The 24,944-nt window shown below is 42.3% G+C and overlaps 1 protein-coding gene across 4 annotated transcripts in view; it reads left to right on the forward strand.

Annotated features, from left to right (window-relative positions):
• Window positions 1–24,944, forward strand: part of nalcn (sodium leak channel, non-selective) — a 112,147-nt gene that overhangs the window by 9,881 nt on the left and 77,322 nt on the right. For 3 of the 4 annotated variants that reach the window (XM_058786187.1, XM_058786188.1, XM_058786190.1), the window contains exons 10-13: window positions 2,647–2,798; window positions 6,154–6,296; window positions 7,276–7,380; window positions 13,470–13,556. In XM_058786187.1, coding sequence (XP_058642170.1) covers window positions 2,647–2,798; window positions 6,154–6,296; window positions 7,276–7,380; window positions 13,470–13,556 — 487 coding nt within the window. Of the gene's footprint in view, window positions 1–256; window positions 356–2,646; window positions 2,799–6,153; window positions 6,297–7,275; window positions 7,381–13,469; window positions 13,557–24,944 lie in introns of those variants that run through there. The other variant, XM_058786191.1, reaches the window with a different exon arrangement.

The raw sequence follows: 24,944 nt of genomic DNA on the forward strand, positions 1-24,944 counted from the left end.
ATATAATAAATGTGTATGGGCAGGATTTTCATGCATTACACAAGTGGAAGTGTATTTCAGAAAAACTCATTGTTGATTATCTTGCAGAACTACAGTGTGTGTCCTTGGCACTGAGTAGCAGGGATTTGAATCAAACAGGGATTCAATGGAATAAATGTGCAAGGGAGTTTACCAGACTCGTGTCTGTTGGGGATACATTTTTAGATTTGATGTCATGACATTTTATTTTTCAGGTGCTTAAATATGGATGAGAACAGGACGCATGACCTTGCCAATCATAAACTGTCACCTTGTTCAGAAAATGTCCCACACATTTCTCTCAATTACAGACATAGGCTACAGCATGTTATGACAGGTGATCAATATGATACAATCCCTTTTTCTGTTTCTATGCCATTTAAGTGTACAATATTTACTAATAACACTTTTTTTATTTAAGTCATAAAATAAATATTAATCAAAAAGCATGTCCATTTTCAAATAAAATGAATAATTTATGGTGTTATTAATATCTTTTGAGTCATGTTTGTTATCAGTTTCTTCACAGGGTTGATCTCTTTGGCGGATTATTTATCACTGTATAATCAGAGCTATTTTGATTCGCTGTTGTGTCTCTGATTGGCTTTTGTGATACTGCAATCAATGATCCCCACTCATTTCGGAGTCCTTAATAAACAATTTGAAAGTATGTCTGGCGAGCCAATTTGAAAGCATTAATTTTCATTAGAGACATCAAGTGCCTCCTGAAGTAACACCTGTGGCCGAAACTAAAGCTGTCTGTGTGCGTTAGAATAGGTATATTGTTACCATCTTACCAGAAATGCCATGTAAGGTTATATTAATGTCATCAGAAAAATGCAGTTGTCATTTCTATTTAGAATGCTAAATATAGTTATGTTTATATACTGTTCAGTTACCAAATAGAGCAGATATAACCTAAGCAACATATAAAAATGAAAATCTGAAAGCATGAAAGTAGCAGGAAGGAATACAATTTAATCCCTTGTAGCTTCAATACAAATTTTATCTGTCACTATAATAACAAACATTACTCTCAAGAACAGGATTGACTTTAGTAAAAAAATGTTTTTTTTCTCTTTCCAGTCAAATATCTGAACACCCTTAAAACATTAACATTTATTAAAGATAGAGCTTAAATTGCATAAGACACCAAGACTTGTTTTGAGACAATATATGTATTAAAGTTTATTTTTGTACCCTTTGGCAAATAGTATTTAATGAGTTTTATGTTTAAAACAAGAAAAAAATCCAAATGTACTAATAAAGATAATTTAATTTAATAGATACTCTCTGAATAAAAGTCTTCTCAAGTAAATGTTTTAACAAAATCTTGTTTTAGTAAATTCAAGACACAAACATAGTGTGCGTGTGTGTAAACAAGAAAAGAAAAAAAACGATTTGAACAAAATTGCATTTCTGTTCTGAACTTGATTTCTTTTAATTGTCTAAAATGTGCAATCCACTGCATTAAATTATGTAGGGCAAATGTGAACTCAAAAATACTGTTGACAAACCTGGATTCCCAGCATGCTTTGCATTTTGCATGGGACTTATGCTGCCTTCACGTGCTATCGGAAATTTCCTATTTCCCACTTATGAAGTCGTGATTACGAGCTTGTCGTATTCATGTGCTTTAATGTCGGAAAGAATAAAATATAGCATCCCATTGGTTGACAATTATATAAACATTCACCACGCTATACATGCAGTTCGCTGACAATTCTGGAATTTCGGTCAAATACATGCTTATTTCACTGCTTATAAAACACACAATATGCTTTGCATGATCGTTCATATCTAGCCTATAAATACACTACTTTAGCGACAAGACAAAGGGATGTAGTTGTTGTGAGAACAGCATTGACAGCAGCAATGGTTGTTCCCTCCACCATGTTTAAAGTTTACTCGGAAACTCGGGTATCAAAATTATTTCCCGAATTTCCCAGTAGCAAATACGACTTGAGAGGCCGTTCATGTCCAATTTACGATTAGGAAACTCGTATTTTCGATAATTCCGATAGAACATGAAGGCAGCATTAATGTGAAGAGTAGAAATATCTTTTATTCAGTTTTAGAGCAGGGGTGTCAAACTCAATTCCTGGATGGCCGCAGCCCTGCAGAGTTTAGTTCCAACCCTGCTCCAACACACAAACCATGTAGTTTTCAATTGAGCCTGAAGGACTTTATTAGTTGGATCAGGTGTATTTAATTAGGGTTGGAGATAAACTCTGCAGGCCCTCCGACACCCCCGTTTTAGAGCAAGATGAGAAAAGGGGGAGACTTGATGTTGTTTAATGTTCTGGGTGTATTGATAAAAGTATTCATTCAAGTAATTGACATTATATATAATATATAGTATTATATGTAATACTTCTTAAAATATGTATTTAATAATTTATTTATATAAACTCCTGTGTGCTGTACAGGGAAATTAGAATCACACCTGTTAGTAAATACGGTTGTCAGTCCCAAATGCTGATTGTGTAAATGTTGCCAGAGAGGAGCAGGATAACACTGCTAGACTGTGAGAAAACACCAGATGGCCTGTTACAATATAATGGTTAATTTGATCAGATTTAACATTTGATGATGATTCTTTGAAAACACACTCTGGTCTTTTTCCAGTAATGTGACATGGAACAGCCTGGCGATCCCTGATACACACTGCTCTCCGAACGGGGAGGGTTATCAGTGTCCAATGGGGTTTAAGTGTGTGGATCTGGAAGACTTGGGACTCAGCAGACAGGAACTCGGATACAGTGGCTTCAATGAGCTTGGTGAGTCATTGTGATGCTTCACATTTGTCCATCTGCAATGATAAAATGATGTTTGTAATTTGGTTTATTTTCTGTGAATTTTTATTATTAGTTTTTCTTTATCTCTCTCTAGTTTGCACCTGGAAAATTATTCTGCTGTTGCTAAAAATCTAATATTGTGAATATAAATACGAATTATGAATATCATTGAATTTTTTCCTTAAAGCCAGATTGGACACCTCTGGCATACACTAAAAGCATTTTCCCTGGCCTGTTAGGAAATTTGAATTCGCTTGGTTTAGTTTTAGTTGTCTGTGGAAAATTATACCATCTCTGCCCTTTGTAATTATTTACAGTGATTAAGAGCAATTATGCCCGTTTTTGACTAAGTGTGATTAATTGTAGCATTGTTGGCTGAAGCATTTTCAGTTGATCTATGCATAGCATGCAAGCAAACATAAACAGATAAATGCCCTCTGTTGCTGCATTTAGGAAATGTAATATTTTCAGCAAAGCTTATATTTCAAAGCATTGTGAAGTCAGCTTCACAAATAGACCAGTTTATTTAAGCACCTTGATCTGTACGAAGCAGCATGCCACATTTTTATCGCTCCCATTTGAGATAAATCCACTAGAAAGGTACACAAAGCTACTAATCTCCAAATAGCCATGAAGGGAGGCTTTTCCTTAAAAAAACAGTTGTGGCTTTGAAACGTTGACTTACAGAACATAGAGATCTGTGAAAGGGCCCTTCTTCGTTCTCTTTATAGAGTTCAGTACACAGATAAGTCATGTGTAAGTCAACCAGAACCGCTCCTGCATCAGTGATCTGTCGTCCATTCATCCATGTTCACATTGCGGTTTGCAGCCTCAACAATGCCTTTTTTGGGCTTCCAAGATTCATGGATGCAGAAACATAAAATATGATTGGGAAAAAGTCCAATGTCAGGGTTAATATATTTTCTTTTTCTGCTGATCCAGTTGGACTGCCAACATTTTCACTGACCCCACCACAAAATTAAATCCCATGTTTGTTTGTTTTTATGTTAATTATTCAACTGGAGCTATTTTATTTACATTAAATCTCACATTTGTGTTGGTTTTATTCGATTAAATTAATTTAAAACTGTATTAACTGAGTTTTAGGAATATAGTCAAATCTTTTGGAACATCAATGTTCAGGGAAGTCTTAGTATTCTCTCTTAGGCCATTCAGGATGAAATGGTAATAGAGTTTCTTTTTCCCTTTTGCTAGGCATCTCTGGACACAGTGATTTATCCCTAAGTGATTTTTAATGGGAGTCCTTAGTTTGCCAAGTGCATTTCCCTCTAATTCATCCAGGGAAAGACTCTGTTACTGTTTATACTGAAGTATGTGCTTTATCTAATGTGAATTACATATTGATTGAACACAGTTTTGAGACAAAGCCAGCTGAATAGTTTACAGTAGTTTACATTAATATAGGTCCATGTAAAGGATATTTTGTATGGTTGGTGAAGTTAACCTTTACAGGGCTCTGCCAGTGTCCTTGGCCCATTCTGCCCCTGGACCTGGTGGGAAATGGCAGGAAGCAGAACTGAGTGGCATGCTTCTTGCTGGCCTTTGGCAGCCATATCACAGCACGGCATCATGGGTCACCGTGAGTGCAGAGATAACATCATTGAGGGCTTGGAACTAGAGAGAATCTCAAACACTGTTTGTATGAAATAAATAAATAAGTTGTTTATGGGGTAAACGTTGTGTAAGAAACAGTGTTGTATACCAGTATCTATTAATATTTTGAAGTAAATTTTAGTTGTGCAGTATATTTATATAATATATATTAAAATTTTGGTTTTAGTGATTTTATTATGTGATAGTAACCATAATGATGGTCATCCCTATTCATTTTTTAATGTATGGAAAAGATAATGAAATACTCAGCTAGGGGTGGGCGATATGACCAAAATCTTATATCACGATATGACTAATTTTATATCACGATAACGATATATATCATGATATAATAATTTTTTTCTTTTAAAAAGGTTTTTATGATGTTAAAATCTTTGATACCATAGCATTTTCATAATCCTTGTCACCAATGTCAATATCAAACTAATACAAGCCTAAAATAGACAAAAAAAAAAAAAAAAACCTCAAGCTCACTGAAAATAAATAAACAGTCAGTGATGAAATAAGTATAATAAATTAATTGCAAGCAATAGGACAAAAAACTACAATAAATAAGAAACGCTACATACATTGTGTAAATTAATTAGTCTTCACTGTGTTAATTATATCTATCTATCTAGCTATCTATGGTAGATAGAATTAACACGTGTATTATGTATAGATTCTAATATATATGCGTTTTCTCTTTCAGCTGTTTCCTCTCTCTTAAGACCTAAATCGCTGTCTTTATGAGGATACTTGCCAAGACGGGGATTCTGACGCATATAAGTGTGTTAATGTAATCGTTCAAAGCCAATAAAGCGGCAAAAAATAAATAAATATGCGCGGTCCTCTCACACAGAAACAGAGACGGCGCACGCATATAGTTCTGTTGTTTGTGTTTCAACGGCTTAAAATCGGTTGTTTTAAAACTGCAGTGTTTAAAAACGCGTGCCCATGCTACAGATGTAGTCCCTCGTTTAGGAATGAGCTCCTCGTTTTGTTCTGGTTCTGTCTCCCCTTTACGCCCTGTGGTGGTGTGTAAAGATCTCAGTCATCCAAATGATTAAAAAGTATTACCGTAAACAATGTATTTTGCGACACCACGAAATAAACGATAGAACATAATATGAAACGATAGACTTTTTATTTCGTCCATCCGTATATCCGACATCGTCATATCGTACAGCCCTATACTCAGCTAAACATCTCTTTTGTATGACACAGGGTTTGGGACAGTGTGAGGATGGCTAAATAACAGAATTAATACTGTAAATAACAACAGACTATTCATTTAAGTTCCTTGAGGATTTGTCCTCATTCCTCTCATCTTTTATGAAGAAATCACACTTGTATGATTAAAAAGACATAATACAACACAGCCATGAAAGCAATCTGTCCTTGATTACATAGTTCTTCATTTAGCCTAATTCCTTTGATACACATACATTTACACTCCAGCACAACATGGAATCAAAGAGTACTTCAGAAGTGAGGATAACCATCTCATTCAGTTGTTTGGAGAGAGAACCACATAGCTGGGTAATAGGAAGCACCTGACAAGGACCACTAATGCCAAGACTGTGTTTATGTCTGAATTTTTGTGTCTCAGTACCCAGTCAGACCACTCTGGGGGCACAAGAACATCTCAGACATGGGCTTCTCCCCCTCCTCTGTCTTCTTGCGTCCCCGTCTTGACCCTTCTTGTCATCTCCTCTTGCAGGCACCAGTATATTCACCGTATATGAGGCCGCGTCTCAGGAAGGATGGGTCTTCATCATGTATCGAGCCATCGACAGCTTCCCACGTTGGCGCTCGTATTTCTACTTCATCACACTCATCTTCTTCCTTGCTTGGCTGGTCAAGGTGGAAAAATCCTTTTCTTATCACACCAGCGATCTGCAAAAATGTAGTCATAATCTGCACATGGGTCCTTCTTCATTTCTAGACATAGAAAAGTGAGGGTTATTCTAGGAGTCTTAATATATTGTGTTATATTATACTTTGGGTGTTAAATGTATTAATTTTAGTGCAGTTATTGTGTGCATACTGTACATGACCAGTGAGAAGACTGGGGTTTTTGAAATACTTAACATTGGCTCACCAAAGATGCATTTATTTGATCAAAAATACAGTAAAAACAGAAATATTATTACATTTTAAAATATCTGTTTTTATATTATTTTAATATATTTTAAAATATTATTTCTGTGATGGCAAAGCTGAATTTTCAGAAGTCATTAGTCTTCAGTCACTTGATCCTTCAGAAATCATTATAATATGCAGATTTGAAACATTTCTTCTTATTATAAATATTTAGAACAGTTGTGCTGCGTTTTTGTGATACTTGTCTTTTTTCAGGATTCTTTGATGTATCGAAAGTTTGTACATTTTATTTGTTTTAAATGTTTTTGCTATGACTTTTTATCAATGTAATAATCATCCATAATCATCCTTGCTCAATAGGTATTATTTAATAAAAATAAAAAAAAAGACTTTTGAAAGGTAATGTGGACCTCAGAGGAGAAAAAATATATGACTTGACCCCATTTAGTTCATATTGTTAAGGAATGTACATGGTTCAATGCACGTTAAGCTCTGCTGGAAGAATCTATGGCTATCGATTACCATCAGGAAATCAGTTTGTAACAAACAGAATTAAACCTCATTAAATACTGAAGATGACAGTGTTACATATGATATATTACATGCATTTTTATCATTAACACAGATCTGTTTTCACACATTTCACTTATATGCCAGACAACAAGAGCAAGCATTCAATAGTATCATCATTTCTGGGCATTCATTAACTTTTTGTGATTTCTTTTGCTTGTATTCCCAGAACGTGTTTATCGCTGTGATTATAGAAACGTTTGCTGAGATTAGAGTGCAGTTCCAGCAGATGTGGGGATCCCGGAGCAGCACCACGTCAACAGCTACTACACAGGTAAACTAAACACACTTGCGCACATGTGCACAAAAAGCAGCCTTTGGTGTATGACTCATTTCCCATGTTTGATAATCTCTTTGATCAATATGTATGGGCAGATGTAATTAAACCAACTAAAGCAAAAATATCAAAACCTTCAATATCAGCATTTATGACTATTAAGCACAGACCAATACACACCAACGCAGACATCTGAAGGAATTCTTCCCATAATTCTCTGGAGGCTTTGAGTCTGGCTTCCCTGGCCTTCAGCAGGCAGGATACACCCGACAGCAAGCTGTTTTTTTAAATAAATTTGGCTGCTTGTCAGGTGGGGGCCCCGAACGGCACAGAGATATCTGATTGGGTGGCTGGCAGACTCAGGGGTGAGTCATAGAGGAACGTTGCTGAAAGTGCAACAGACCGAAAGAGAGGAAAAGACAGAGTGTGTATGTGTGTGTGTGTGTGTTTGCAGTTCTGTCATTCAGCCTAAATTTGATGTGACTGATCAACTGAAAGGATAGAGAGAATCAATTAACCCTAAATGCACTTGTTTTCCTGCCTGCAATCCTCTCCCGTGGGGAAACCTGTCCTGTTGATTTTATACAACCATCGCCTACCTAATGTTTGGTGAGAAATTCACACTAACCAAGCTAATGGTGCAAATGCACAGAAAATCTGGAGCGGGGGCGTGGTGTGAAAAGTTGTGTGTGTAATTGTGTGAACTGAGGCATAGTGTCTCCCTCACTGCGCCAGTCACAGTGCCAGAGCCAGTCCTGGAGCAGAGCCTTGGAGGTTGGCATGAGTGGAGCTGGCAACACTTTTGGCAGCACAGGAGTGACCTGACCACCATTATTCAAGTCTTATGGCTGTAGAAGTGCCCTCTGGGAAAAAGAAGGGCTATAGCACACAACATTTATTCCAGCACTGTTTTAATGGGGTGAATCTCGTGAAGAAATATCTGATGCATATGATCTCAAAATATAACCAACAAAAAACAAATCACGAAGAAAATGAAAGGATCCCTGAATTTGTAAATTCAAAATAAAGGATATGTAAATACTATATAATGAAATCTATAATTTCATATACATATGTATTTTATTTTATTTTAATTATATTATTTAAAAACACAGTTTTATGTACTCTACTGTTCAAAAGTTTGTATATTGAGCCTCAAAAAGTCGGCAAGATTTTTTGATGTTTTGTGAAAGATGCTTACCAAGGCTACATTTGTTTATTTGATCAAAAATAGAGTAAAACAATAATATTGTGAACTATGTTTGCATATTTGAGTTTGTTTTCTATTTTAATATATTTTAAAATGACAATTATTTCTGTGATGGCAAAGCTAAATTTTCAGCAGTGATTACTCCAGTCTTCAGTTTCACAGGTTCCATCAGAAATTACTCTAATATGCTGATTTGGTGCTAAAGAATATATATATATATATATATATAGTAACAACGTAAAATTCTCTCTCACCTTTGATAATTTTTTTTAATCAAAATCAAATACACATACAGTGGGGCAAAAAAGTATTTAGTCAGCCACCAATTGTGCAAGTTCTCCCATTTAAAAAGATGAGAGAGGCCTGTAATTTTCATCATAGGTATACCTCAACTATGAGAGACAAAATGAGAAAACAAAATCCAGAAAATCACATTGTAGGATTTTTAAAGAATTTATTTGCAAATTATGGTGGAAAATAAGTATTTGGTCAGTAACAAAATTTCATCTCAATACTTTGTTATATACCCTTTGTTGGCAATGACAGAGGTCAAACGTTTTCTGTAAGTCTTCACACACTGTTGCTGGTATTTTGGCCCATTCCTCCATGCAGATCTCCTCTAGAGCAGTAATGTTTTGGGGCTGTCGCTGGGCAACACGGACTTTCAACTCCTCCAAAGATTTTCGATGGGGTTGAGATCTGGAGACTGGCTAGGCCACTCCAGGACCTTGAAATGCTTCACGAAGCCACTCCTTCGTTGCCTGGGCGGTGTGTTTGGGATCATTGTCATGCTGAAAGACCCAGCCACGTTTCATCTTCAATGCCCTTGCTGATGGAAGGAGGTTTTCACTCAAAATCTCACGATACATGGCCCCATTCATTCTTTCATTTACACGGATCAGTCGTCCTGGTCCCTTTGCAGAAAAACAGTCCCAAAGCATGATGTTTCCACCCCCATGCTTCACAGTAGGTATGGTGTTCTTTGGATGCAACTCCGCATTCTTTCTCCTCCAAACACGACAAGTTGAGTTTTTACCAAAAAGTTCTATTTTGGTTTCATCTGACCATATGATCATCCAAATGCTCTCTAGCAAACTTCAGACGGGCCCGGACATGTACTGGCTTAAGCAGGGGGACACGTCTGGCACTGCAGGATTTGAGTCCCTGGCGGCGCAGTGTGTTACTGATGGTAGCCTTTGTTACTTTGGTCCCAGCTCTCTGCAGGTCATTCACTAGGTCCCCCCGTGTGGTTCTGGGATTTTTGCTCACAGTTCTTGTGATCATTTTGACCCCACGGGTGAGATCTTGCGTGGAGCCCCAGATCGAGGAGATTATCAGTGGTCTTGTATGTCTTCCATTTTCTAATAATTGTTCCCACAGTTGATTTCTTCACACCAAGCTGCTTACCTATTGCAGATTCAGTCTTCCCAGCCTGGTGCAGGTCTACAATTTTGTTTCTGGTGTCCTTTGACAGCTCTTTGGTCTTGGCCATGGTGGAGTTTGGAGTTGGACTGTTTGAGGTTGTGGACAGGTGTCTTTTATACTGATAACGAGTTCAAACAGATGCCATTAATACAGGTAACGAGTGGAGGACAGAGGAGCCTCTTAAAGAAGAAGTTACAGGTCTGTGAGAGCCAGAAATCTTGCTTGTTTGTAGGTGACCAAATACTTATTTTACCGAGGAATTTACCAATTAATTCTTTAAAAATCCTACAATGTGATTTTCTGGATTTTCTTTTCTCATTTTGTCTCTCATAGTTGAGGTATACCTATGATGAAAATTACAGGCCTCTCTCGTCTTTTTAAGTGGGAGAACTTGCACAATTGGTGGCTGACTAGATACTTTTTTGCCCCACTGTAAGTACATACATAATAAATAATTATTAATACAAATAAAAAGATTAATAACGTGACTTACTTGTGTTTCTTTTTTATTATTATTATAACTGTTACATTTTTTTTTTTTTTGAAATTAAACAGAAACACTGCACAGCAGTTAAACACAGCGGAACAAAATACATTACATTGTAATATTGTATATAACATTAACATTGTGTGTTTATAGTATGTGTTGCCCTTCTGTGCCTCATGCCGCAGTGATTTAATATGCTGAGATATGTCGTTTTTCCCACTGTGTCCAATATTAAAATTAGTGCGACACACTTTGCAAAAGGCATGGGCGTTGTTTACATGGCTTCAAGACAAGAAATACAATTTTTCCATCCAGCTGTTGTTAAATTTACACAAATATTTTTCTTCTTTGCCGGGGCACCACCTGACTCTTCTCCTTCCATTTCTACCACTGATGATAGATTCAACTTCCCGCGTCTACTATTTGCGCAGAAATCTACAGCGCAACTGGGTTGTAGGTTGCCAGGTTGAGGTGGGTGATGGGTGATGCGTTTCATACAAGATCTGGCAACTGTACAACGTTGGAATAAAATATGGATGTGATTATTCATATAACTAGATTTGGGCCATACAAATTACGGGAGTTTCCCGGGAAAAATAACAAAACGGGAGGGGGGCAGGAGATGGGTGTGAAATATGGGAAACTCCCAGGAAAAATGGGAGTGTTGACAGGTATGGCGCATGGTGCATAAAAGTCACTAACGCTCTGCTGAGTCCATAGCTCCAACCTCCCACTGTCATTAAAATCAGCACAAAACTGTGTGGCTGAAGCTTCACGGAAGCAGCTGCATGTAAGCCTCACATGACCAAGTGCAATGCCAAGTGTCAGATGGAGTGATGTAAAGCACACCTCCACTGGACTCTGGAGCAGTGGAAACACTTTCTGTGGAGTGACGAACCACGCTTCTTTGTTTGACAGTCTGGCAGGCGAGTCTGGGTTTGGCAGAGGTTAGGAGAATGTTATATAATATATATACTGTATATATATATATATATATATATATATATATAGTAAAAAAAAAATGAATAAGAAATTATAATGGCTATATGGCCACGAATTCTTAAAATGGGAAACAGTTCAATTGCAAATCTACAGTGAAGCTTTGCAAAAGCAATAAGACAAATCTCATTCTGAGGACACAAAGTTGAATTGTCTTCAGTAGCATACAGTTTTCCATGCCCATTGCCATTTATGAAACTTTGAATCGATTCCTTATCTGTAATGTCTGCAGCGAAAACAGTATAATGTATTTTTTTGCTCTTGGTCTAGGTAAGGCTATTCTAAGGTGCTGACACTTCACAGGGAGAAATAGCTAAGGAATGTGTGAAAGTTAATTTGCACTGTCTTTTGTCCACCGGTTTCTGTATTAAAAAAAGAGTTTTGACAAAAATTTTACATTGGTACTGACATAACTTTTTACACTTACTGTATCTCTGGGTTAACATTAATTTAAAATGCCAAGTTTTAAAAAATATTAACTGTTGGCTGTAGTAAAGAAGTTATATAATGTTTGTAGTCAATTTAGGACTTGCATTTAATAGAGCAGGCTGCACTGTTATTGACCCCATGAATTTGCAAATACAGTAAGAGCGATAACCCAGGGTTTATAAATCTAAAGTGTAAAATGTCGAACCCTGACTACCCAGGATTAAACATGACTCTGAGTTGACAAATTCAAGTGTGAAAAGCCCAATAAGGCTCTTTGAATTTGCCCATAGAACTATAGACAGTGCTGTGACCTTGAAAACAAAATAGCCTTTCTGTGTCTTAATTTTAATTACGTTGAAATATCTTATTGAAGAAAAATCTCTTAGGGTACACAAAACCTTGGTTTATTGAGTGTTAGACAATACGACTTGGAATGCTGCCTTTAATCTGAAAGAAGTAAAAAGAAAATAAGGATCTCCTGGGGCCTGATGATACTCTTTGGCATGATTTGCACCATCCCTTTTGTTACTGTCTTATAAAAAAATAATATAATTCAATAAGGCCCCTTAAGAAGATTACCACATGAATGGCAAAGTTATAATTACAAGACTATGAGGGGAAACTTTTAAAATATATATTTATGTAGGTAACCTTTTTAATCTGTCAGAGCTGAAGGGGCATTGTGAGTTTAATGACTGTCATTTCTCATGGGTTTAATTGGTTATCTATTCTTCTGAACTGATAAAAGACAGACATAAGTGGAACAGCAGCAGTGCACATTAGGAACAGCCATAAGCACACTTTCACTTCTGTGCGGAGGGGTGGAGTTACGAACAATGGGAGGGGGGCACAAAATGCAGTCTGAAGCTTGATGTATGTTAGGAAAACACATGGCAACATGTGGAACATAGGCGTGCATGTCATGTAACCCATCCCACACCTTTTGTGCTGTGGCCATGAATAATTCATCGAATTATGTGGTTTGTTGAGGAGAGGTGGGCTATTAGTTTTCTAAACAATCAGTTTTATTTAGATTTTCACTTGGTGGACAATAACAAGGCGTCAAGTACAGAGCTGTCTGTCAGTTCTGGGCTGTGTACATATGGATATGGGTAGCCTCTGTTGTTTGCCAGATTCAAGGTGCCTGCTGTAACATCCCTCCCTCCTCTAGTCCCTGCTGTCTCCGCCGCTGTCTCCTCGTATCTGTCATGGTGAAGTCATGGTGCATTTAGATTCTGAAATGTGAATAGATGCTCGCTGGATCATGAAGCCAATTTCTTGTGACCTTGCCTGTGTTTATAAAATGGTTATGAAGTTGGTGGAGAATTCCATTGAATATCATGTAATTGGCAGTTGTTTATAAGATTGTCAATTGTCCTTGATGCCAACAAGTCCCCCACCAACTTATTTGTTATCAAATATTCATTTGTGTGTGTGTAGTAACTGACCAAAACGCCAATCATTCACAGCTGTTAACAACTTGCCCTCTCTTTCTCCTTTCTTTTCCTCTCTTTCCGTCTCTCCTCCTGGTGGCAGATGTTTCACGAGGACGCGTCTGGAGGATGGCAGCTCGTGGCGGTGGACGTGAATAAACCACATGGCCGGGCGCCTGCTTGCCTCCAGGTACCAGACATGCGATTTAATAGCACTGACGCCCCCGACCGTCAGCACACCCTCAGTATTGCCTGACTGCCACATCTAATGCCACACTGCTGTGTGGGAGTGCAAGAAATGTGCTGCAGGCGGCCTGAACGCAATAGCCACATTTAGATTTCGCTCAAACTAGCTGGTATGATTTTGACAGAGTATGAATTGACTGTGGAATGAACACAGCAAAGTTTGCCTTCCCCCCTTTTGTGAGCCCAATTTAGCACATGCACAACACACAATCTTACATACCCACCTATTTGGATCATTCTTATACTTAATATCTTTGCAGAAGCATGATCATTTCTTGATGTTTTTTCCCTCGTATTTTACTTTTAATCAACATGAAACCAATACTGACCCCATTTACGTTCCATTTACCATGTTCCTTAGTCTGCATGATTTTCAATACATGGTATTGCAAAGAAAAATAGATTTGCAAATTCCATTTCAGACTGACTTTAACAGACAAAAACTCAAATGGCTTATTATATTGAAATAATGTGCCAATGTCGTTTTTAAGCATTTTGACGCTGATATTGCAAAGAAATTATGAATTGGATTTGAATGGTCATAGAATAGAGTGGGCTTTTGATGGTTGATAATGCCATAATAACAGAAAGGACAGCATCTGGAGAGAGTCTAATGGCACTTAAACCAGTCCTGAATTTTAGATCTGCCTACACACAGAGAGAGAGAGAGAGAGAGAGAGAGAGAGAGATCATCAGTGAAAATAGGTACTCAGCAGAGTCACATAAGAGTTAATATTCAAAAATACAATTTAATGCATCACATTTGGGTTAAGATTCGACAGTATAATTCTGGTGAAAAGCTTGTGTTTTGTTCTAACATGGCTTTTCAACTGTAGAGCAGAGAGCATTTGAAAATATTCAGTGCAAGTAAAAAAGACCAAAGACTGGCATTTAATGACATTTCTGGGGCCAGGTTTCTGTGAGGTGAACCCATCAGGTAAAGGAAAGCTTTTGTATTTCCTCAGAGAGGGGCAAAGGTTACAGGGGGTTGGATAGGGTGAGCAAGAGAGAGAACACAGCGAGTGGGTGGAGGTGTAGTTCATCATAGACTTCAATCACAATGGCTTTCAGCACAATGCAATGGTCTGTGAACTATTATTGAAGAGCCATGCCACAAATGGCAGACAAATGAACACTAACCTGGGCAGAAATGAAAAGAAACTCATTTCCCCCCCTTTCTTCTTCATTTGAAGTCATGTTGTTATAAAAAAAAAAAGAAAAAAAGGTTGGTCTGTGTTTATACATCCAAAAAATACATGGAATGATAACATAGTTAAAGAAAGCAAATATATACATATTGCCAGCACCTGTGACATGAAAAACACAGAATATTTAAATTTTTGTACAGTAATACAAAAGACAAAAAGCCAATACAAATAATAATTTCTGCAGCAGATATATTGTATGTCAGTTTCAGCTGTCAGTATGCATAATTAGTCATAATGACATAACTCAGCAGTATAGACTAATGTTTGCATGTTTCTAGTGTTGGCAGGCTCTAGCTTGTTTTTTCTCATATATTTAAACTGGAAGCAATGGCTATTCTGTATTTGGTTGTTTCATTATATTGTTAAGGTTAATGAGGTCTGCTTGATCTCTTTTCCAAAGGCCACCTTGGAGTTAATTAGGCCTCTGCATTTTCTTATGTTATAATTGCACTACAGCTATTCTCATGGATTCTTTAAGTTCTTCAAGTGAAATATTTCTTGTTTCGCGTTTTGCACTTGTTCTTACTGAAAACTTAAAAAAAAAAAAAAAAATCAATTCAGACTCTAGATATTAATGTCTCAAACATAATACATGTTTCAGTGCAGTTTAAATCCTGACCTTTACAGTAGGGGATTTGCAATTTTACTTAATCTAAAGCAGAAAGATCAGTTGAGTCTGCATATTACTTTACAGATTTTTTTTTTTCAGACTGTGACAGTAGTCCTTGATAGGACTATTTTTTTTTTCTTTCTTTTTTTTGTTGTTATACTTGGAGATCAGAACATAGTAAATGTATGATAATGTGTTGTTGCACGTTGCTTGTATGTTAATTTCTGGTTAAGACAAAAACTAATAATACAGAAGGGATGTATCTCTAGACATGGTATCATGTTGTGTCTAGTCAAAACAGTGTCTATTTGTCTTTTTTAATGCTATACAATTGGTTAATGTGTTAGATATCAAATAGTTAAAGAATCAGTTTTTCATTAAATGGGTCAAAACAATTGAAACATTCTTCAAAATATCTTCTTACACAGAAGAAAGAAAGTCAAAGAGGTTTGGAATAACATGAGAGTGAGCAAATGATGACAGAATTTTTTTTATTTCTTTTAATGTGAAAGTTTTCACAGTAAAATTATATATTCTGATAGCCACATTAACATCTTGGACTAAACTTACAGTAGACTGAGCTTAACACAGATGGTTAGTCATTTAGAATTACAATACAGTTCAATGAAGAGCAGTTCCCTGATCATGCAATATCTTTCCCACTCTGCAACTCTGTGATGAAATCTTCACACTTCATGATTGATAACCCTTTTAATCAGAAGGTGCCGCCCATAGAGGAAACACCTTGGCTTCTGCAGTCACCCGTTACGCACCCACGCCAAGGTTATTTATATAGAGGAAACCCTCCATTACCCCACCTCTGACCTTGCAACACTCATTTCTCCCAAGGGACCTATTTCTCCCAGCCATAAGCATTCTTAATCAACAACCGCAGCCGCATGCTCAGAACCCAGCCCGTCTGCATCCCTAACCTGGTCTTGAACAGTGGCTGGAGAATTCTGGAGGACAGTCAGCTTTAATTAACCAGCAGGTCCCAGACAGAGCATGAATCACCTCACTGCAGTAATAACTTCGATAAGCAGTGGGATTTGAGCACTGCTGGTCTCCCATCAGCTATTTTTGTTCCTATTTTCTAATTAAACAATGGAGCAAAAGTGTCAGGGTATGCCTATGGAGTTCACAAAAAAAGTTTGCTGATGACTTAAATACAGAGTGTTCTGTAGGATGCTTCATTGGTGTTTGCTGATAGTTGTTGACACAGATAAACTCAAACAGTTTTTCCCCCTTTTTAAGATTTTTTTTTTTTTTTTTTAAATAAGCTGCATCTACTTCATCTTTCTGTTGTTTGTTCTTCAATATTTAGGGCCAGTTTTACTAAACAGGGCAAATTTGCGTGAGAGCGCAATTCCAAAACAGCGCTGATGGGTGTGGAAATTTCTGCGGGTGATTTACTAACAATGCGCAAATTAAAGAACACAGATGCAACATCTCATTTACATATCGACCAACGCAATATAACAGGCGGAGCTCAAATTACCGTAGTCGCAAATAAAGAATAAAGAAATAAAGAAGCCACAGTACGTTGAAAAGAACCGGTGGCCAAAAATCAAGGTTTGCTAGAAGTTTTGACTGGTATTGCGTGACTCCTTGTTGATTGTTCCAAGTCATCTTTTATTTCTTGAAGCAAATTAAAAATATCATGGCTTGGTAAACGATATGTTCGGATAATGTGTTTTTCTGGCATTCAAAATAAATTAATACGTGTGGAAAAAAATCCTCTCCCTTCGACCATGCACTCTCTGTTCTCAGCGGTGCCTTTTCAAGCCATTTCAAGCGCAAAAATAGTTTCAGACATGCTTTTTTTGGGGCGTTAAATAATGGCGCAAATACCAGTAATTTGACGAGCGCAAACATTAGTAAAACACGTTGCGTGATTCATTTGAAAACTCTCCTCCCAGACCTTTTGTGTCTGAAAGGGAAACTCCTAAAATGCATATTCAATAATGTCAGGCACAAAAATAACTGCGCTAATTCGTCACTGTGCGTCTTCAGTAAAACCTGACAGTACAATTTTAATGCCAAAAGACGGTTTGCACTAGCGCAAGCTGTTAGTAAAACTGGCCTTTAATTAGAGTACATAAAAGCTGGACTTTTCCCTTTAAATTCAGTTTAGCTTAAAGGGACAGTTCACCCCCAAAAATAATTCAAATTTACTCATTTTCCATTGTTCAGAACCTGCATGATCTTCTTTAAAACACAAAAGGAGATGTTTAACAGAATGTTTATGCTGCTCGTTTTCATACCAAAAACATGTATGGTAAAGAACGTCTCGGTTACGTATGTAACCCTCGTTCCCTGAAGAAGGGAACGGAGACGTCACGTCGGATGACCGACGAATTGGGATCTCGCCAGAGAGACCAATCCACTTCGAGTGTAACTAAACGAGCCAATGGACATTGGCATGCGATCATTGCATCCAGCTGCCGCTGATCACAGCGTGAGTATAAGAGGCAGCGGGTGCACCGCGACATTCATGCTCGCTGAGGAGCCGAGCCGGTGACCCGGCCGCTCAGCGGTGGTACAGCAAACTGTGGCGACGGGACGTGACGTCTCCGTTCCTTCTTCAGGGAACGAGGGTTACATATGTAACCGAGACGTTCCTTTCAGTCGGTCACCCGAGTCACATTGGATGACCGACGAATTGGGATCCCTACCAAAACGCCACAGGAGCTGCCCCTTCCAGTGCCCTGTGTAGACCTCTTCATCCTTCCTATAAGGCAGACGATAGGACCGGGCTCTACACAGAGAAGGTCAACTACTGTTGTTCCTTGGACAACCCAGACAGTAGGACTTGGAAACACTGGGAAGCATGCCCTTCCGTTTGGAAGAGGCACACTGCGAGTCACCTCCTCCCAGAGGGGTTAAGTGGCATTTAGACATGTGAAGTAACCCCGTAGGGCCCTATTGCACATGGAAGTCTCTGAGATGGCACAGGCTGCATCACTAGAGATGGCAGAACGTGGTCTGCCAGGGGAAACACGGCTCTAATAAGCATACCGTGGAATACACATATGGGATCCCGGCAGGGTCTCTCATATGGGCACTAGCCTCACATCAGATTTCAAGAATTCATTGGCTGAAAGGCCTGGCGCCGGACGCCCGCCACGTCCGGACGCCAAGTGCTGGAGGACTCGACAGGGTTTGCCTGGTTAAGGAACTCTCTGGAGAATTAGGCGAAGAACGCCGCAAGCCGACGCTGAGCCGGGCCTCTCAATGCCACTACCCGTTTGAGGTGAGAACACAGGAGGAAACCGGTTCGACACGCAGGCTATAAAACCTAGCGAACGTGTTAGGAGTCGCCCAACCCGCAGCTCTACAGATGTCTGCTAGCGAGGCACCACGAGCCAGCGCCCAGGACGATGCGACACCCCTAGTGGAGTGAGCACGCAACCTGAGCGGGTAGGGCACACCTTGTGCTTCATAGGCCAAGGTGATGGCATCCACTATCCAGTGGGCCATCCTCTGCTTGGAGACAGCCTTCCCCTTCTGCTGTCCTCCGTAACAGACAAAGAGCTGTTCTGAGGTCCTGAAGCTCTGAGTTCTATCCACGTACTGTCGCATTGCGCGTACAGGACTGAGCAAAGCTAGGGCTGGGTCTGCCTCCTCCAGGGGCAGCGCTTGCAGGTTCACTACCTGGTCCCTGAAGGGAGTGGTAGGAACCTTGGGCACATAGCCGGGCCGGGGCCTCAGTGTTGCACTGGAGTCAGCCGGCCCAAACTCAAGGCACGATTCGTCGACCGAAAATGCCTGCAGGTCCCCCACCCTCTTGATCGAGGCCAACGCAGTCAGGAGCAGGGTTTTCATAGAGAGAAACTTCAACTCAACTGACTGCAAAGGCTCAAGGGGCAGTTTGTAGGGCTCTTAGCACCAATGCCAAATCCCAAGAGGGTAGGGAGGGAGGCCTAGGCGGGTTTAACCTCCTGGCCCCTAAGAAACCTGATAACCAGATCGTGCTTCCCACCGACCTCCCTCACGGGTCGTGGTGAGCGGAAATAGCAGCAACATAAACCTTAAGGGTGGAGGGGACAACCCACGCCCAACCCTTGTTGCAAAAAGGAAAGCACGGCTCTGATCGAACATCTCCGGGGTCCTCACGGTGAGAGGAACACCATTCGGCGAACAGGTTCCACTTCAGCGCATAGGCCCGTCTTGTGGACGGTGCTCGTGCTGAAGCAATAGTGAGAGCTACCTCCTGGGGCAGATCACCTAGAACCTCCGGCGTCCCGTCCAGGGACCACACATGGAGTTTCCACAAGTCTGGACGCTGGTGCCAGAGGTGCCCGTCTCTGAGAAAGCAGATCCTTCCTCAGAGGAATCGGCCAGGAGGGGCTGTCGCGAGGAGCATGAGTTCCGGGAACCAGGTCCTGTTGGGCCAATATGGAGCCACTAACAAGACCTGCTCCTCGTCCTCCTGATCTTGCACAGTGTCTGTGCTAGCAGGCTCACTGGGGAACGATATTTGCGCAGGCCCAGGGGCCAGCTGTGTGCCAGTGCATCCGTGCGGCGTTGCCTCGGACAGGGAATAGAACCACTGGCAGTGGGTGGTTTCTGGAGACGCAACAGGTCTACCTGAGCAACTCCAAACCGACTCCAAATCAGCTGGACCGCCTGGGATGGAGTCTCCACTCCCAGGAAGTGCCGCCGAGACAGCTCGTCGGCCGCCTGATTGAACACTCCTGGGATGTGGATGGCACGGGACCTCAGATGCTTCTGACTCCAGAGGAGGAGGTGGCGGGCGAGTTGCGACATACGCGACGGAGCGTAAACCGCCTTGCCGGTTGATATACGCAACGGTCGCAGTTTTGTGTGTACGGACCAGAACGTCCTTGCCCCGAAGGCGCCCTCTGAGGCGGCTCAAGGCAAGGCGTACTGCCAGCAACTCGAGGCAATTGATATGCCAACGCAGTTGGGGACCCGTCCACACCCCTGACACTGCGTGCCCGTTGTGCGTGGCTCCCCAGCCGGTGGCCGAGGCATCCGTGAATACCACAGCATGCCTGGATACCTGCTCCAGGGGCACTCCTGCCCGAAGGAACGAGGGATCTGTCCACGGGCTGAAGGTTCTGCGGCAGGCGGTGTAATCTGAACCCGGTGAGTACCGCGTTTCCACGCCCACCTCGGGACTCGGCCATGGAGCCAGTGCTGAAGTGGTCTCATATGGAGCAGACCGAGCGGAACTATCGCCGCAGCTGCAGCCATATGCCCCAGGAGCCTCTGAAAGAGTTTCAGTGGGACCGCCGTCCTGCCTGATAAAGTCTTGAGGCAGTTCAGCACCGACTGAGCACGTTCCTGGGTGAGGCGTGCTGTCTGGTTGACCGAATCCAACTCCATGCCGAGAAAAGAGATACTCTGCGTTGGCACGAAGTTTGCTCTTTTCCCAGTTGACCGAAGACCCAACTGGCTGAGGTGCCTGAGCACCAGGTCCCTGTGTGCGCACAACTGCTCTCGAGACTGTGCAAGTATGAGCCAGTCGTCGAGGTAGTTGAGGATACGCACACCCCGTTCTCTCAGGGGAATAAGGGCCGCCTCTGCGACCTTGGTGAAGACGCGAGGCGAAAGGGACAGCCCGAAGGGCAGGACCTTGTACTGATATGCCCGACCCTCGAACGCAAATCGCAGGAATGGCCTGTGTCGCGGGAGAATCGAGACATGAAAGTACGCGTCCTTCAGGTCGATCGAACCAATCTAGGGGACGGACGCACCCAAAGATGCGTTTCTGCGTCAACATCTTGAACGGCATCTTGTGAAGTGCACGGTTCAAAACTCGCAGATCCAAGATCGGTCGTAACCCACCGCTTTTCTTGGGCACAATGAAGTAAGGGCTGTAAAACCCCGACCTCATATCGGCTGAAGGGACCGGCTCTATCGCGTCCTTCGCCAGCAGGACTGCAATTTCCGCACGCAAGACAGGGGCATCGACGGCCTTGACTGAAGTGAACCGGATGCCAGCCGAGTCTGATGGTCCGCAGGAGCCACCGAGACGGACTGGGGAGCGCTATCCAGGCTCCGAGAGACCGTGCCAGCGGAACCAACGAGGCCACCGACATACCCAGCGGTGGGGCAGCGAGGTGGAACACAGGGACCCGGCCCGAGCCTGTGACGGCTTGGCCTGTGATGGCAGGGGCGGGGTCTGGTTGTGCAGTGTAACACTCACCTGATTCCTCCTCGTGAGGGAGGAAACACAGGAACCCGGCTTGAGGCTTGTGACAGCCTGGCGTGTGACGACTTGAAGCGGGACTCGAGTGCTACCGCCTTACCTGGTTCCACAAATGGGCAGGAGGGGTGCTCTTGGGCAACCCACTGCTGCCTGCTGGCGAGAGGAGAAGGAAGTGTTCCGTGATGCACGGTTCACCACTCTCCTCCTCTTGAGACCCAGAGATTGAGAAAACTGCTCTTTACTGATGTTTTGGGCGGAACAAAACAAAACGAAACAAAAGATTCTCTGCCCGGCCCTCCTCCGGGAGGGAGTGGTGCGGTCACCATCTCCGACAAGCAGTCTCCGCCATCTCCGGGTCGCCTGCCTCAGGGCCTCTTGCACTGCGCTTGCCGCCAGGTTTGGCGGGGCCTGGACGGGCTGGGCGTCCTGCCTGCGACCGGCTCCACGACGCTGCCTGGTGGCAGCCGCAGGGGGGCGCCCACGGCGACGAGCAGGCTGAGGGGCTGCAGCCGGAGTGGAAGCAGCAGGTTTCCTCCGGCGCATGATGTGTTTGATCGCCTCAGTCTGCTTCTGGGCTGCCGAGAACTGCTGGGCAAAGCTCTCGACAGCGTCGCCGAAAGGCCGGTTCTGCGACACGGGAGCATTCAGGAACTGTACCTTCTCCTGCTCCTTCATGTCAGCAAGACACAGCCAGAGATGGCGCTCCTGGACCACTAGCGTGGACATCGCACGACCCAGAGACTGTGCGGTCACCTTCGCCGCCAAGCGCGAGGTCCGTCGCAGCACGCAGCTCATGTAGAACCGCCAGGTCGTGACCACCCTCGTGCAGGTCTTTCAGGGCTTTGGCCTGGTGGACCTGCAGTAACGCCATGGCGTGAAGGGCAGAAGCCGCCTCCCACAGGCTCTATAAGCACTGCCAGTTAGACCTGACGAATACTTACAGGCCCGCGAGGGAGACACGGGTCACCCCGCAGAGTGGTAGCGGCTGTTGGACATAGTTGCATGGCCACAGACCGCTCCACTGAGGGGATGCCCGCATACCCCAAAGCGGCCCCACCATCGAGGGTGGTGAGAGCGGAGGAGCCACAAGATTTGTTTCGGGCAGTAAAAGGTGCCTTCCACGATCTTGTAAGCTCCTCATGCACTTCCGGAAAGAATGGCACCGAGGGGGCGCTGAGAACCAGCGCGACCCCCACCGAGAAACCACTCGTCCAGCCTCGGCGATCGGGACGCGTGGAGGATTCCACACGAGCCCGACATTCTCGGCGGCCCGGAAAGCATAGCCGTCATCTCTGGGTCTGGCTCGGACAACGCTACCACACCCGAAGGGGGCAACGCAGCCGAGTCGTCATCCCCAGAGGGCGACTCGCTCTCCAATGCAGCGACCGACATCTGGTCGTCAGGGGGAGCACCGAAGGAAACAGGCGGTATACCCAGCTCTGCAGAGGTCCCAGCCCGCTCCAACGGCAACCCCACCGGCTGCGGAGCGCCTGAGGGGTGAGGAACTCCTCTTGGGGAAGCCCTCACTGTCACCCTCAGATCACCTCTGAGTCCACCGGATACAGCGCCGCCCCGGGAACGAACGCTGGATCGCGGCAGAGGCAGAGGGACTCCGCCATGTTTGACATAGCGGAGTCTATTATGCAACTCCGAGATGGTCATGTCCCCACAAGAAGAACATGAACCATCCACGAAAGCTTCCTCAGCGTGCTGAATGCCCAGACACGTGAGGCAGCAATCGTGACCTTCCTGAGGTGCCAGGAAACGACCACACCCAGAAACGCACAGGTGATAAGACATCTTTAAAAAGACGTGATCACCCGTGTTGCTCTTTTAGAGAAATTTGCTCTTTATTAAGTGCTGAAGCACGCAGGGGAGCTGGCCACCACACACTCCGAGTGTGACTGTCTTCACGGGAATCGACCTCTTCTCCCGTGAGACCGCGACCACCGCTGCTGCGCTGTAACGCCCGCACTCGCTCGCTCTTCTCACTCGCAGGATAGGAGAGCAGCAGTGATTCACCGCCGCTCGGCTCGGCGAAAGGATGAATTATCGCGGTGCACCCGCTGCCTCTTATACTCACGCTGTGATCAGCGGCAGCTGGATGCAATGATCGCATGCCAATGTCCATTGGCTCGTTTAGTTACACTCGAAGTGGATTGGTCTCTCTGGCGAGATCCCAATTCGTCGGTCATCCGACGTGACTCGGAGTGACCGACTGAAAGGGAACAGCATATAATTGGTGAAAATGCCTTGTGTGCTATTTTTGTGTACAAGTTATTTTCCAAGCAATGAAATTAAGGCAGCAGCTATTTGCACAAAGTGTAAATAGCGATAGAGGCTATTTACACTAAGTGCTAATAGCATATTTTCTTAGCGATAGAGGCTATTTACACTAAGTGCTAATAGCATATTTTCTTAGCAATAGAGGCTATTTACACTAAGTGCTAATAGCATATTTTCTTAGCGATAGATGCTATTTAAACTAAGTGTAAATAAACACTCCGTGAAATGAAATAGGGACTAAAGCTTTCAAGCTTTAAAAAGGACATAAAACCACCATAAAAGTATCAATAATTGATCCATACAAATTGTGTCCCATTTTCTAAGTGATACTGTACAGTAGCTTTGTGTGAGAAACAGTCAGTACAGTTTGTGAACAGTCATTCAGACTGGTTTTGTGAACTGAATTAACCAATTCTTTGTAAAGATAAAACAACCAAACAATCAAATAAACACGATTTGCTCATAAATTCATCGTAAATTTGTTTGCTACCTTTCTCCTGAACAGTTAAGGCTAGGGCGGATGTCAAGTTTTCAGTGAATAACTAAAATTTCAATTCTAATGCATTTATGCTTTAGCATTCTTTTTAAGCTTGAAAGCATCAGTCTCCATTTAATGGCATGTCAAAGAGCAATCAGCACATATTTCAAATTTTCTTATGTGTTCCACGGAAAAAACAAAAAATCATATGAATTTAGGTGAGTAAAAGATAACAGTTTTGGGGGAGCTATTCCTTTAAGAATGAGTAAATGTTTGGTCAAATGTCACTGACGTGCACTGAATGATAATGAAATGTTCTTCTCTTTGAGTTGTTGCTGACTTTGATTCTGGCACAGAACTGATGAAGCATGACAGGCACCTTACTGTAAAGAACACTAATTGTGTGTCAGCTGACAGGTGTAAAGCCTGAAGTTTCAAACATACGAGGAGGAGCAGTAACAAGATGCTCTGAATGTCTTTTTGGAGGAAGATTTGGAGCATACAAATTGGGCTGCATCAAATGCAATGAAATAGAGAGAGAGGTGCATCCCGCCCTCACAAAGGTTGCTATT

The sequence above is a fragment of the Onychostoma macrolepis genome, chromosome 09 (assembly GCF_012432095.1).
Source record: "Onychostoma macrolepis isolate SWU-2019 chromosome 09, ASM1243209v1, whole genome shotgun sequence".
NCBI lineage: Eukaryota > Metazoa > Chordata > Actinopteri > Cypriniformes > Cyprinidae > Onychostoma > Onychostoma macrolepis.